Source organism: Platalea leucorodia (assembly GCF_965183815.1).
Source record: "Platalea leucorodia genome assembly, chromosome: 5".
NCBI classification, from domain to species: domain Eukaryota; kingdom Metazoa; phylum Chordata; class Aves; order Pelecaniformes; family Threskiornithidae; genus Platalea; species Platalea leucorodia.
Window position 1 is genome coordinate 32560840 of NC_138827.1, and position 14213 is coordinate 32575052.

The 14213-nt window shown below is 61.8% G+C and overlaps 1 protein-coding gene across 2 annotated transcripts; it reads right to left on the reverse strand.

Annotated features, from left to right (window-relative positions):
• Positions 1–237: 237 nt before the first annotated feature.
• On the reverse strand, positions 238–5741 carry KLF17 (KLF transcription factor 17). 2 transcript variants are annotated; one of them, XR_014228331.1, is made up of 4 exons: positions 5536–5741; positions 4280–5261; positions 1748–3522; positions 245–657 (listed from the first exon to the last, which is right to left on the reverse strand). XR_014228331.1 is itself a non-coding variant. In XM_082313515.1 (3 exons), the coding sequence occupies exons 1-3, from the start codon at positions 5626–5628 to the stop codon at positions 3347–3349; spliced, it is 1251 nt and encodes a 416-aa protein (XP_082169641.1). In that variant the 5' UTR covers positions 5629–5741; the 3' UTR covers positions 238–3346. The 2 variants fall into 2 exon arrangements, 1 of the variants encoding a protein (XP_082169641.1); XM_082313515.1 differs by having other exon boundaries at positions 238–3522.
• Positions 5742–14213: the final 8472 nt, after the last annotated feature.

A 14213-nucleotide genomic window follows, 5' to 3' on the forward strand; every position in this document is an offset into this window, starting at 1 on the left:
CTGGCGCGTTTTGGGTCCCCATGTGCCCCTGCCAGGCTGGGGCAAAGCTCTTTCCAGATGATAGCGGGTGCACAGACCACAGGCAGGGATTGTGCCCCAACCCTGCCTTCCTCAGCACAGCCCAGGGTATTTTCTTGCTGCCCTCATCACTTTGCAGGGCAGGTTTTGCTGGGGACGGGACTGGGCTCCCTCCTCCAACGGAGAGTGCATCTTGGCCCAGGCAATTGGAAGAGGGTGGTTTTTATTAACAACAAATTAACTGTAATAGCCATTTCCACTACAGCCACTCCTCGCCCAGGCAAGATTCCCAGCCATGCTGGTCCCTGCCACCGTTGTGCCCCATCGTGTACCTGAAGGAGCGCCTTGCCCCTGGCCTGGGGGAACAAACATGGAGCGGCTCTGCCTAGAGAAGGAGCCGAAACGCCTTCCCCTGCTCTCTCCTCCATGTAAGGCAGCGGCAGCAAAGCCAGGCCTCGCTCCCGCCCCAGCGCAGCGATGATGAAAGGCGAGGAAGAACTGGTTTGTGCTCTGATCTCAGAGCTGAACCTCAAAACAGCCGCGGACCGTCACTCCGGCTCCCAGGATGCTTAGGGAGGACAGGACAGCAGAGCCAGCCTTTCCAGTGGGACGGGATGGTTGGAGAAATTCATCGTTCCCCTGGAAATAAAAATAATAATCATAATAAAAACACAAAGCCAGAGATTACTTATACGCACACAAACACGCAGGCACGCACTCTCTCCCCATCTGGCTTTGCCAGCCTGACTCATCGCTAATTCAAACAGCCCACACCTTTCCCTCTCCCTCCATGTGACGTTTTGAACGAGTCTCCGGGGAAGAGGCAGCAGTTTTGATCCGGCCACCCCACCGGCATCAGACCCTTGCCCTTGGGTACCAGGGGTCCCAGGAGCAAGACACCCCCAGTAACCCATCACAGGTCACTTGTGTCCCAGCATGGTCACCCCCATGCAGGCACCTTTCAGAAAGTGGGGCAAGCCGAGGGTGGAGGCAGCTGTGGAAAGGACAAGTGATTGAGCCTGGTGGATCTGTGACACCTGCGGATGCAGTCCCATGGTCCCATGCCCAGGCCTGCAGGCAGGACACAACATCCCAAGTTGCTGCCACCCTGCCTGGAGACACCCACGCTGTCGTACCTGCTCAGGGCAGACCCCGTCAGCCCCAGGACACTCAACCTGACCCCAAAACACTAGCCACCCCTCAGCAAGGAATCAGTCCCACTCTGCCATTTCTCTCTCTTTTCCCAGCTCGACTCTCTGCAGCTGCAAGCAAGAAACAGGGAAGGAGCGGGATCAGCCCTGCCCAGCCCATGCTGGCAGCACAGCTACATCCCATTTCCTCTTGTGGGGCAAGGAGCCCCAGGGCATCCCCCAGCCCTGGCCGTCCGCCGGGGCTCGTGGCAGTGAGCACGGGAGGAAGAAGCCACCACCACCCTGGGCCAGGGCACCGCTCAGCCCATACGGCACGCTCCCTGCGCCGCCAGCATGGTGTCAGGTCCGGACAAGCCCTGGGCTTCAGAGGGATGCGTGCATCACGGGTAATCAGCCGTGGGAGGGAGGGAGGGATGGAGCCAGACCTGCTTGCTGAGCTTGGGACCTGCCAGCACACTTGTGCTGAGTCACCACCTATTAACGCAAGGAAACCTCAGCACCTGAGCCCCACCAAGCTGCCAGGCCACCCCCAGGAGGACAGCAGGGACAGCACACAGGGCCAGGCAGCTGCCACTGACCTCCCGGTTGTGACCACAAGGCCAGTGCCGCAGAGCTCCTGCTGCAGGGGACAGCGGGATGGAACCGCTTGGGAAGAAGACGGGACCAGTGAGGCTCCCGGTACGGTTTCGGCTGCCATTCCCCTTGGTGGTGACTCACCGCAGGACCAGTCACGCCATCCCGGTGCTGCAATTGCCCCATCTGCAGATTAGGGAAACTGAGGCACGGGGAAGTGGGGTGACTCAAGAGCTGTTGCACAGGAGATGCTGCTCAGATGCCGAGGCTTGGGCGTTCCCCATTGATCCTCCACAGCTAACTTAAGCAGAAATGAACATCGATATAAATATTTACTGACAAGCGAGCCCAGCCTCACCCTCTTCTCTTAGATGAAAGCTTTAAAGTAAACTCTCCTGGCTCTTTCATGTTTACATCTTGTTTATTTATTATACAGCAGATCACAATATTTCAACAGTTTGCATATAAAGAAAAGTAACATTTCGGAGTGCGAGAGACCTAACGTGCCCAAGCAGAGAAATGTTAATTAACAATATACACAGACAGGAACAGTGCACTTCCCAAAGCCGAGACTCATCTGTGTTCCCAGCTGGAAGAAAAAAATATATTAAAAAAACAGAAACATTATATATTACTGCTTTGTTTAATTTACAACTTGCTTTGCAGAAGCTGCACATAAAAAGACTCATTTTCTTCTGAGTTTTCTCTTTTTTTTCCCTCTATGAAAGTTTCAAGTATAGCAGAGACCTGGGCATTCATAGCTGGACTCACTGTCCTTTACACACTAAATTTAAAAAAGCAGCATGGGGAAGGCAGCTGCAGCAGTACCTGGTGTCATCCTGAGGGGAAGAACAAGACAAATGAAAGCAGACAAGAGCCAGGAGAGCCATTTTAGGCTCCCGAGTGGAAAACTATGGGAATGGCCAGGACCAGACTGCCCAGCGGGGTCCTAAGCTGGCAACGGCAGCGTCCCCACTCCCTGTGCAAGGTGACGCTGCGCTGCCAACCCCTGCAAACCTTTATAGCCATGAGCCGCAGTCAGGTCCCACCCTCACCCCATCCAGCCTGGGCTTCTGGGTCAGGAGGTTTGTTCCGATGGCCACAACCGAGAAGACCAGCAACCCACTTCCCAGCGCCCTGACCCATGCACCCAGCAGGTGTGGGTCTCCAGCCAAAACCTGGCTGGAGTCAGCCACCACAGTCCCTGGAGCTATGGGGGTGCCAAGATCAGAGAGGGAGGAAGGTTTTTAAGCTGATGCCAAATACAAGCCAGGAGCTCTGGGGACAGATCCCTGCTGCACCAGCCCCCCCCATTCACCGGGTGCCTGGCTGGGGGGGACCCTCCAGGTGTGGGGAGTGAGTGGTGGTGCCTGGGCAGGGGCTGGACACATTTCTTGCAGCTTTGCTCCCCATCTACACCCCAAAGCAGCCCTTCCCCACCACTCAGCTGGGCCCAGCTCTCACAGCGGGGGCAGGAGAAAACTAGTTATCAACTACAAGCGAAGAGGGCTGGGCAGCCGGGCTGCTCCCCAGTGCCGTCCCCGGCCCGACGCTATTTACACCGTGAGCTGGCTCTGGGGACGAGTCCGGCCGCGGCCCGCCGCTCACATGTGCCGCTTCATGTGGAGGGCGAGGTGGTCGGAGCGGGAGAAAGCCCTCTCGCAGAGGTGGCACTGGAAGGGCCGGTGCCCCGTGTGCTTGCGGTAGTGGCGGGTCAGCTCATCAGAGCGGGCAAATTTCCAGCCACAGCCTTCCCAGGTGCAGTGGTAGGGCTTCTCGCCTGCAGAGGAGAGGGGGTGTCAGTGGGCTTGGCGGTCCCCATCCTGCCTATGCCTTCACCCCAGTGCTCCCCTGCCCAACACCCCCTTTTCGGGAGGGATCCCTGCCTACCACCCTTAGGAAAGGGGAGTCTCGCTGGTACTCATCCCCTGCACACCTCTGCCTGACCCACCTTTCCTTTTGTCCCGTTTTCCTGCCCTTCCCCATGTGCTCCGCTGCCCCATGTGCCCTGCATGGGGCTCGTCCTCTGGGCACCCCTGCCCCACTTCGCACTGTGGGTGCTCCCCTGCCCGTCCCTGCTGTGAGGCCACACCGTGTGCCCTGTCCCAGCTCTGCTGGGGGGGGGGTCTCACCACACACCCCCACTCTCTCTTCCCCCTCCATGTGTCCCCAAACTCTACCCCTTCAGGCACCCCTGGGCCCCAAGGCCAGGTGTCACAGGGGCGGTCTCGCTGTGTGCCTTGGTCCCCGTGTGCCCCTGCCCAACCCCACCACGGGGGCACTCCCGGGGCCATCTCCACTTGCACCCTGCCCCACGCAAGACCCCTCCGTGCAGTCCCGTGCCGGCTGCGGGGGTGTCTCTGGGTGCCCCCACCACGGGGGGGGGGGACACCCTTCCGTGCACCCCCGGCGCCCCTCCACACCTCCGGGAACCACGGAGCGGGCTCACAGGTCTCACCGTGTGCCCCGCTCCCCCCACCCGTGACCCCTTGCGCAACGCCCCCACGCGTGGCCGCTCCCCCCCGGCGCCCCCTTACCCGTGTGGGTCCGCATGTGCGCCTTGAGGTGGGAGCTCTTGGTGTAGGTCTTGCCGCAGCCCGGGTATTCACAGTTGTGCGTGGCCGTCCGCTTGCGCGCCCACGAACGGCGACCGCGCTTGGGCTTGCAGTCCTCGGGAGGGGCCCCGGCCGGGAAGTACTCCAGCACCGGGGAGTTGGGCGGCGTGACCAGCAGCCCGGGCAGCCCCGCCGGGCCCGGCCCCGGCCCCTTCAGGGGCTCCCTGAAAACACTGAAGTGTCCATGAAACTGCGGCGGCGGCGGCTGGGGGGCGAAGTGGGGAGCGTAGCGGTGCGGGCCCACGGCGTAGTGGGGCGGCAGGTCGGCCAGGAGGTGGGGGTCGGCGCCGGGCAGCGGCTCCTCGGGGGGCCCCAGGCGGCCGTGGGCGAAGCCCGGGTAAGGCAGCGGTGGCCCCGGCACCGGTCCCGGCCCGGGACCCGGCGCCACGCGTGGCTTGTGCTCGCCGCCGGCCGGCCCCAGGTACTCGGCGGCGGGCAGCCCCAGCATGCAGGCGCGCTCCTCCGGCTGCTCCTTCTTGATGCGGGGCCCGAAGGGCTGCGCGGCGTCCAGGGGCAGCGGGCGGGCCAGGGCCGGGTGCAGGGGCGGGTGGTGATGGGGGTGGTGGTGGGGGGGCCCGCCGGGCACCCGCAGCTCCGTGTACTCCCTCCGTTGCAGGTCGCAGTGGCCGGGCAGGTCCGGGGTGAGCAGCTCGGCCACGTAGCTGTGGCCCTGGCCCTCGGGGTACGGCGCCGGGAACTTGCCCGGAGTGGGGTAGGAGCCGTCGCTGTCGTAGGTGGTGCCGCAGCTCTCGGGGGTCTCGGGCAGGGGGTAGTTGGGGCCGGGGCCGGGCGGCCCCTGCCCGCCGCTGCTGGTGTGCGCCAGGATGAAGTCCAAGTCCACGAACTTGCCCAAGTCGTCCTCCTCCCGCTTGACGGCGGCGGCCCCGTCCTGCTGCAGCATCCTCTGCGGGGAAAAGGGGCGTCAGGACCGGCGGGGCGACGGCTGCGGCGGCCCCCGGCGCTCGGGCAGCGCGGCCCGCGCCTCCCGCTCGGGGCGGCGGCTCCCCCCAACCCGTCCGACGGGTCGGCACCGCTCCGGCTGCGCTGCGCCGCCCCCGGGGCGCCCTCCGACGGCGGGCGGGGGCCGCCCCCACCAGCCGGGCTGAGCCCCAGCCCGGGACGCTCTGCTCCGTACCCCCCCCCCCCTTGCCGCCCCCTCCCCGGTGCCCGGTGCTTACGTGGAGCATGTCAGCGGGCCGCTCCTCCAGCGGCAACAGGTTGGCGAAAGTGGAGATGGAGGGCAGGGTGCTCTCGTCCACGGCCGCCGCCATGGCGGGCCGGGCGGGGGAACCGGGGCGGGCTGGGGGAGCGCGGTGCGCGGAGCCCGGCACCGCTCCGCTCCGCTCCCCGCGGCGGCGGCAGCGCTGCTCTGCGCCGCCCCGCGCCCCTAAGCTGTTAACAGCATGGCTGCGCCCCTATTGGCCCGGCCCGCATTGATATTCACCGCCGCCGCCTCCTATTGGCTCTTCTGTCCCCCGAGCCACGCCCCCTCCCGTGGGGCTGCCCCGGCGGGCGGGGGTCGGCGGCCGCCTCTGCCCCGACGGCGCGGCGCGGCGGGGGTCCCCACGCTGCGAGCGCGGGTTGCGTAGCCGAGTCCACCCGCGCCCTGCCCCGCGGCGGGAGAAGGGGTAAAGGCGCCCAGGGCCTCTCCTGCCGGTCCCCGCGACGTGAGCGGGGCAGCGGTGGCCTGACGCCTTGCCTGCACCGCGAGCGGGGAGGGGGGGTGGTGGATCGCGGAGCCGGGGGTCCCCCGGCACCCTGCCCCGAGTGGGGCAGGGGCAGTGGCCGTGTCACACGCCAGCGTGCATGGACGCAAGCAGGAGTGTGCCGGGGAGGTCTGTTGCGGGGTTGTAACTGAGAGCACACCGGCCGGCGAGCCAGCCACGGCGCTCGTCATGGGGGACGCTGAGCGTGTCAACGAGCAGAGGTGCCATCCAAACGGGTGCTTGTGCCAGCCGGAGAGCTGGGCCGGGGTGGCCGAGCCCCGGTGCCCCCACACCACTCGCTTCATGTAACAGCACCCATGAGGCCGCATCCCCCCACACCGGTGATGTCGGTGAGGCAATCAGCAGCCCAGCGCTCACCAGCTCCCATCTGGCCGTGCTCCCGGTGCGTGTGCGAGCTGAGATAACTGCCCAGCAGACCCTGCTGGGGGGCTGGCACCCTGCCTGCATCGCCTCATCTCGCCCCACAGCCCCTGCGGGACGTTTGTCTGCCCTGTCTGGGGATCGGCACCATGGCAGAGCCTCCAGCCACCCTGCCGTGGGGGGCATGGGCCGGCTGGCTGACTCTGCCTGCCCTACAGAGCCCCCAGGACAGTGCTGTCCACCCGAGGGCTTCCCACAGTGGGGGACATGAGGGGACCGGGATGTCCCGCCCCACAGGAGACGCCCAGGTACCCTACTCCATGCCAGCATGTCAAGACATGGCATGGAGACCCAGGGTGCTGGGCAGGCCTCCCCAGGGGCTCTCTGCCACCATGTCCGGCTCGTAGCAAGACCTTCTCCGCTTGGCCCCCATCCAGCCAATACCAGGAATGGCCCAGCTACTGTTGCGCTTGTCAAGAAGCAATGGCCCTTATCTCTTGGAGCCTGTCTCCCTGCTTTCTGGGGCTTTCCATCCCCAGATACCTTTCTAAGAACCAGGGCTGCTGCCTGCACTATTCAGAAGCGAGGAGTCGATTTAAAAAAAAACAAATATAAACACCAAAGGTGAGGTGCGCGCACACACACGCACACGCTGCTTCTGGATCCAAAGCTACTCTACCAGTTGCTTTCATCACCACACTTTAATTATAAGGGTGGAGCATTGCAATAAATTATTTCAGTAATCCAGTGGAACAACAACGATTCAAATCTTCCCCCTTTTACCAAGAATCCCTGCCCTGGTTTCCAGAGCACACACTGGGTCGCTGCCTGGGTCCCGCGTGCCCGGCTGCCGGCGTGGGAGCGGGTTTATTAATGCCACCCACCGGGCCAAAACACACAGGCTGCAAAGTCCTTCCTCGGAAAAAGTCAGCTCCGAAGTGGCAAAGAAGCATGTAGGCATCACTCGAAATCCCTTTTAGCCTGGGCCCCAGAGTAGCTTATTTAAGTCACCAGTTAATCCCATTATTTGTTTCTTGGCCAAATAATAATTAATAGCAAGGCAGTTCCTGCCCCAAACTTCTACAGATAAGTGAGAGCAGATGCCACAGGAGACAAACACTAATTCCACTTGGATTTCCCCTTTTCCAGGCAGTTTTGGCGTCTGCACCCATGCAGCGCTGGCTTATTTTAAGAGAGGCGTTGCCTGCAGATCAGGTTCATTTTTACAGCCAATATTTCTTGCAAATGTGGGATATTCCCCAGGAAACTCTCATTACTGATGCTACGGTGGGAGGGCCAGCGCGGAGGGGAGCGGCACCGTGCCAGGCACCGCACCAACACAAGCGCTGCCAGCGCTGACCGCGCAGGGAGCCAGGGAGGGCAGCATGGGAGGGATTTGCCTGCTGTGAGCATGGGGGGTCCCCGCCACAGCCCTGCCAGCCCCTTGGCTGTGGGAGCCTCCTCCAAGCCAAGACGGAGGCAAGCAGGAGCGGCCGGTGTGCGCACAGCCTGCTGTTGACAGAAGCCCATTTAGGAAACGTGGATTATCTCCCGCGCCACTACGGCAGGCTGTAAAGTCGCTGGCATCCCAAGAGATCAAACAGCAGCCCAGCAGGAGAGCAAACAGAGGGTGGGAAGGGCTGCCTGCTCAGACGATGGCCAAAGAGGAAAGGGTTAATGGTTATCCCTGCTCTTGGCACATCTGGCAGTGGAGGAGCGTGCCATCCATGGCACCGTGGCACCCTCCCCATGGCACGCAGCATGCGCAGCGCAAGCAGAGGGGCAATGCCCCACAGCACTGCTGAAGACGGCATCAGTGCCCGGGTCGCCCAGCGGGACCCCCAGTAGATCCAGGGGAGTCCTCTACCCCACAAAACACCAGGCACTGAAAAACACTCGCACTGTGTGTCTCCCTGTGCTCCGTCAGCTGGAGCTGGGGGTCTGGAGTAAACCTGGGGACTCACCTTCGGGGCATCTCCGGTGCCCCCTCTCTGACGGGAACCATGGAGCCCCTCCAACACGGACCACGGTGTCACAGCCCAGAGAGCTTCTGCTTCAGTGGGAGGCAAAACCTGAGCCCCAAAAGCTCTGCAGGGGACCCCATGGGGAGGTGCTGTGGGGACCCACGCAGCAGGACACCCTGGGCTGCTGTGGCACTCTGGGGTTACGTCCCTGAGAGCAGAAAGCAGATCTATCTGGGTTTTACTCTCTGTCCTCCCCTCTGCAGGGGGCTAGCTTGCTTGGAGAAGGGTCCAGGAGCCCCCAGACCTGCCCACACCCCCCCCAAGCCCCCTTCCCCTCCTGAAAAGAAAAGAGGAACCGAAAATGAAATTAAAGCATAATTCAATCCGGAGCGGGTCCAGAGTAAAGTCATCTGCTCTTATCGTGTGCTGGCAGGCTCTTCCCGCTCTGCAACAAACACAATGTTATCAGGGCACAGAGGGCAGATTCGTTTGCACCGGCTGAGTGAGCTGCTGTGTCCGCCCTGCCTGCCCCGGGCCTGGGGAGCACCGGGATGCACAGCCGAGGACCGGGGCTGCCGGGGGCTCGGGGAGGCAGGGCAGTGCCCCGGCAGGGAGCTTGGCCCTGGGATGGGGTGCTCTGGCTGGGGGCCACATCCAGGCTCCCCGCACAGCTCTCCGGCCAGGGGAGCCGGGTCAGGTCCCTCCTGGTGAATGTCACCATGGAGTAAATGCTGCGGAGGGATAGGGCTTGGGGGTGATATCTTTGCCTATGAGAACGTACTTGGCCCCATCTCCCATGGGTGCTGCCCAGCGGCCTGCCCGGGGACGCTGCTGAGCCGGCAGAGCTGGGCACCCCGACCCCCGGCACTGCGGCACAGCGGCATCCCCAAGACCCCGCACACGCTCTCAGCCCCACTGCGCCGCCTGGCCCGCATCCTGCTTTGATCTCTGCCTGCTGCCTGGCTGTGCCCCGGCGGCTGCGGGGCCAGCGCAGCCCTCTCCGTCCTTCTTTATATACCCCTGTTATTTTTAACTCTGCCTACGCAAATCCCGAATCCGGAATGAGCAGCGGCCAGGGGCCAAGGGGAAATGGACATGGTGCAAATTTCCTGCCCTTTTTACCTCTCTTCCTCTATAACATACAGCAACGTTTTTCCTCCACTGCTTAACTTTCACTGGTACAGGAAAGCTGAAAGCACCGGGCTCTGCACAGAGCCACAGGGTCTAGCACCGCGATGGATGGGGTATCCCACCACTCGGAGGGGACATCACACCCGGCACAGTGCCGAGAGATGTCCCAACCCATAACACACGTTGCAGCCTCCATCGGCAGTGCGACATGCTCGAGGCGTCCAGCCAACCCTCGCAGCAGCGGCCTCAAGTGCGAACACGTGCGCTCACGTGCCAGCCCGGGGCCACATCCTGCCCCCCAGCCCGGTGAGCCCCCCCGGCCCCGGACACAGCAGCCAGGTCTGGACCGCGGCCGTGGGAGCCGTTTGCTTTGGCTGCCACCTACAACAGCGCTGGAGAAGACCTGTGCCACCCCAGCAGCTCCAGGGGTAAAAGGAGGAATTGCTGTTTTCTGGTTTCTTGTGAGCAACAGAGAAGGCTGGGAGGAACACAGGGTGTTTTTCCCAGCATCTCTGGTTTAATCTTTAAAAAAAAAAGCCCCAACATGTAGTGCCAGCAGGTTGCATGGGGAGTTTCGCAGTGGGCATCATGGTACGGCTGCACAGCACAGGGGATGTGCGTGTTAGAGCCCTTCTCTCGTGTGTTGGGGATTAATAGCTGTACATCATGTACGAGCAATTCGACTACAAAAGTTTCAAATAATCCAGGTAAAAATCTCTGCCGCTCTTTTCTGAGCAGCCTCCATCCCTCCTCCCCAGCGATACTCTAAGGTATTCAGCCTCCAATGAACCTGGACTCTCAGCAGGTGGGAAAAAACTCCCCTGTCCGTGCACAGAGGATGGGAAAGTGCGGGCACTGAGCCCAGCACTGGTCAGCCCTGCTCCACACAGGTCCATGCCATTTTCCAGTCCAGAGAAAGCCCGGCTGGCCCTGGAGGCTGGGCACCAGTGTGGTCGTGATACTCGGGGCACCGCTGCACCGGTGGGGGAATGACTTTCTGACGGGAGCTGTGGTGTGGGACTGAGCGAATGGGCTGTGCCACAAGTCACTGGCACCCATGAGGACACAGCCCTGGTGTGAGGCAGGAGGGGACAGCCCAGGGGACAGCAGAACAAGCAGGGAGCCAGGGAGCTCTCCTGCACCTTGTGGAAGCTGTTTTCCAGGACATCCGATTTTGTTATTCCTCCCATGCAGCTATCTGCCCTCAGCCACCTCGCTGGTGTAAATCACACACCGTAGAGCATTGCATGGAAAAGCCGCCCCGCCGCTGTCCTGCGCCCCCGGGACACACACTGCACCGAGGCCACCCACTCTGGCACGGGATGCCGGCCCCAGCTCCCACATGCGGATGCCGCGGTGCAGTTGCACGCACGCAGCCCATGAAAGTGCATCCTCCCGCCCGCGACACACGCAGCGGCGTCTGGCAGGAGCAGCGGCTTCCCTGAGTCGGGAGCAAACCCCTTTGCGCCGGCGTTACATGAAGCTGCTTCATTCTGCTCCAGGAAGTGGCATTTAATTACCCAGCCTCCCTGGTAGTAAATAGGTTTGCAACACATTACAAAAGGCTGTATTTTTTTTTTTTTTCTCCAACCCTGCTCATGCGCTGCACCAGTGAGCTCATCCCCTGGGAATACCGGCTCCAAAATAGATTTGCTCCGTTGTTGGAAATAATCAAATGGGAATCCAAGCTGGCCGAGCCCAAGCCCAATTCCTCCCTTTGTTCTGGGGCTCCGGCAGCGAAGGGGTTCGGAGCGGGGCGACAGGAACTTGCCTTCTCTTTAATTGACCTCCGATGATGAAACAATCAACCAAACAATTTAGAAATGTGCATCCAGTGAGATCATCGGGAAAACTTCTCCGGGAAGGAGCCTGGGGAAAGGAAGGTGCCGGTAATCCACCTGCTCCAGCCGCCTCGGCAGGCCTTGCTGTGTGGCACAGCATGGCACGGCACGGGCACCCAGCACCTCTTGGGCCACCTCACTGCGGCTTCACACCAGCAGCCGCCTTGCCGAGGCCAACACCAGGGAAGGGGGCAGTGGGCCCTGCCCCAGCAGGGTGAGCTGAGCAGGGACAGGGGGTAAATGGCACCGCTTCCCAGCCACCACGGTGCCAGCACCACTGGCAGGGTCACAATGTCACCAAGCCCATCCCAGATGCCCTCTGGTCGCAAAGGCAAGGGGTGGCCAGAGCCACCTGCTCCCAGTGGGACACCCGTCCTCCTTGTTTCCAGCCCCAACCCATCCTTAGCTGCTGGGTGCCCATTTATCCCATCCCAGCACCGAGTGGCAGCACTGCCCGTCTCCATCCCCAGCTGTCCCGGCCCCACTGTGAGTGCTGCTGCCCCGATGGGCATTTCTAGGACAGGACCTGGTATTCCAGGGTGCTGCAGAGGGAAAACCCTCCCGTCCCCACGAGGGCTGCCTCCCTGGGGATTTCCATCCCTGGCACCCTTTCCCCAGCTTTTCGCAGCCCAGCGGGAGGGCAGCCACCCGGGAAGGACTGGCATGGCTCCCTGGCCCCGGCTGTACTGCCAGGGCTGCCCCGGCTTCCCCAGCCCGGGCAAGAGCAGGCTCCAGCTTGGCATGCGGCAGGGGCTAATTTTGGCCCAAAGGGTTTCCCTTCAGCAGGCTCTGCCGCCAGTGTGGTTTTGAAGACAATCTTAGCTGGAGTCTTCCTTCCTCAGCTGCCAGCGACCTGGAGCCGGGCTGGTGTGTTTGTGTTGTGTGTGCATGTGTGTGTATCTCCAAACCGCAACAAATACTTCATATTCATTTTCTTTCTTTCCCTTTTTTTTTTTTTTCCCCCTTCGAGCCCTTGGCTGTGGTATTTAAATAGTAGGTGTGGTCCCGGCACTGCGTGCCAAAACCAACACAAGCTCCGGAGCAGATAACCCTGTGAGCAAACGCAGCAGCAAAACCACACTGAGCTGCCAGGAGATCCGCGCCAGGATGGGCAGCATTGCCGGCTATGGCCACAGCATGGCCCCTCAGGCAGGCGGCAAGCGGGCGCAGCGGCCATGTGGCTCCCTGACCCCCTACACGAAGGCTCGGCCCGAGGGGCCGGAGTGGAGGGAGGAGGTGGTGGAGGCAGCGTGTCTGGCTGCAGGGCCACGCACTCGCTGCTCGCTGCGTGCAGCCAGGAGCTGTTTGGGATGGACCCGGATTGTCATCTTTTTTTTTTTTTTATAAATCAACACAAAACATTTTGCTTAATTGTCTATTTTCCATGCTATAAACAATCAAAAGGATTTTTTATGAAAAATGCTACTTTTGTCCCAAAAAAATAGAGTGTGAGCAAGTGGGAGGAGAAGTCCCTCAAGTGTTTTAAGAGCAGCTCACAAAGAAACTTTCTTACGCCCTGATGTTTTTCTCATCCAAGCCAAAAGCCCTGAAATATGGTGAACGTCATGTACTTCAGCATGAGTCACTCGGAGAGAACCAGCTGCTTCACCTACACTGGGCAGGGCTGGCGGTGCTGGCGTGCACTGGGGACAGCGGGGACAGCGGGGATGGAGGGGACCGCTGGGTGCCCTTGGTCCCAGGGTGGACAGAGGCAAATCTGGACAGGCAGGAAAGGGGTGAAGAACAATCGCTGCAGACCCAGAGCCTGAATCCTTCCCTCCCTTTTGCTGGGGCTGCAGCCATTTCTGGGGACGGAGAGGGGTTGCCTCGCAGCACCCATCAAGCTTTGGAGCTTCGTGGCATGAGCATAATCCCCAGGAAGCTCGCAAGCTCATTTGCAAGTGAATGTGCACACGTGTGTGCAGCGCTGGTGGTGCCGCAGCCGGTCAAGTGGGAGCCACAGCACCCTGGCTCCAGCAGAGCCTGTGCCTGGCTGCCGGTGTCCCCCAGGGCAGCACCCGCATCCGAAAAGATGGAGGAAGATCCTAATTGCAGCCTTCAATCCCCGAGCATCCTCTGGGGCTGGCCTGGCAGCAGGTTTCTTGGAGGGTAGACTCTCGCAAGGTTTTGCTCCCAAGGGGACCCGGTGGCCATTCACAAGCCGTGGGATAGCGGGGCAGTCCCCCAGGGGAGGGATTAGGGGGAAACCTGGCTTTTCCCAGCCCCAGAGCGCACACGCCACTCTCCTCCACACTCCCTGGGTGGTCCCGATGTATTAACCCCAGTTTGCTACTGCCCTAAGGCGGTGCCCTGCAGGAAGCAGGCAGAAGGGGTACTGCCATCCCACAAGCGTGGTCCCAAAGCAGAGACCACTGCCCTGGGGTGAAGGGTCCTTGGGACTCCCAGCTGCTGGAGGCAATGCCGGGAGATGGGGATGCTCCTCTCCACCTGCTCCAAGGCACTGTGCTGCTGGGGCTGGAGCCCAGCAACCTGCCTGGAGCATGCCTGCAGAGAAGTGTCCTCTGGCCAGACAGTGCCCAGGGGTGGCTGCGGGCTGCTTGTCCCCGAGCTGGGCTGGTGCACAGCCACTGCCAGGCGTGCAGCAGGAGCAGCCAGCGCTCCCCTCCCTGCCTCCCGGCCCTGCAGCGGCTGCTGCGCTGGAGCGGAGCCGGCCAGGCGTGCAGCACTTCGCCAGCAGCACAAGGTGCACAGCGGGGCCGGGATCCACCCAGCCCGTGGCAGAGTAGGAGGGTCCTTGGCAGATGAGGTGCTATTTTAAAATCCACAGCCGAGCAGGCTCCCTGCCCGACCTCAGCGTGTGTTCAGGCTACAG

What these genes read in the sequence shown, in the direction of transcription:
- KLF17 (XM_082313515.1), bottom strand. Translation starts at nt 5,628, where the DNA reads ATGGCGGCGGCCGTGGACGAGAGCACCCTGCCCTCCATCTCCACTTTC. An exon ending in GGCCCGCTGACATGCTCCAC is followed by an intron (nt 5,262 to 5,535) that starts GTAAGCACCGGG and finishes TTTTCCCCGCAG; the next exon opens with AGGATGCTGCAGCAGGACGG. An exon ending in GCACATGCGGACCCACACGG is followed by an intron (nt 3,523 to 4,279) that starts GTAAGGGGGCGC and finishes TCTCCTCTGCAG; the next exon opens with GCGAGAAGCCCTACCACTGC.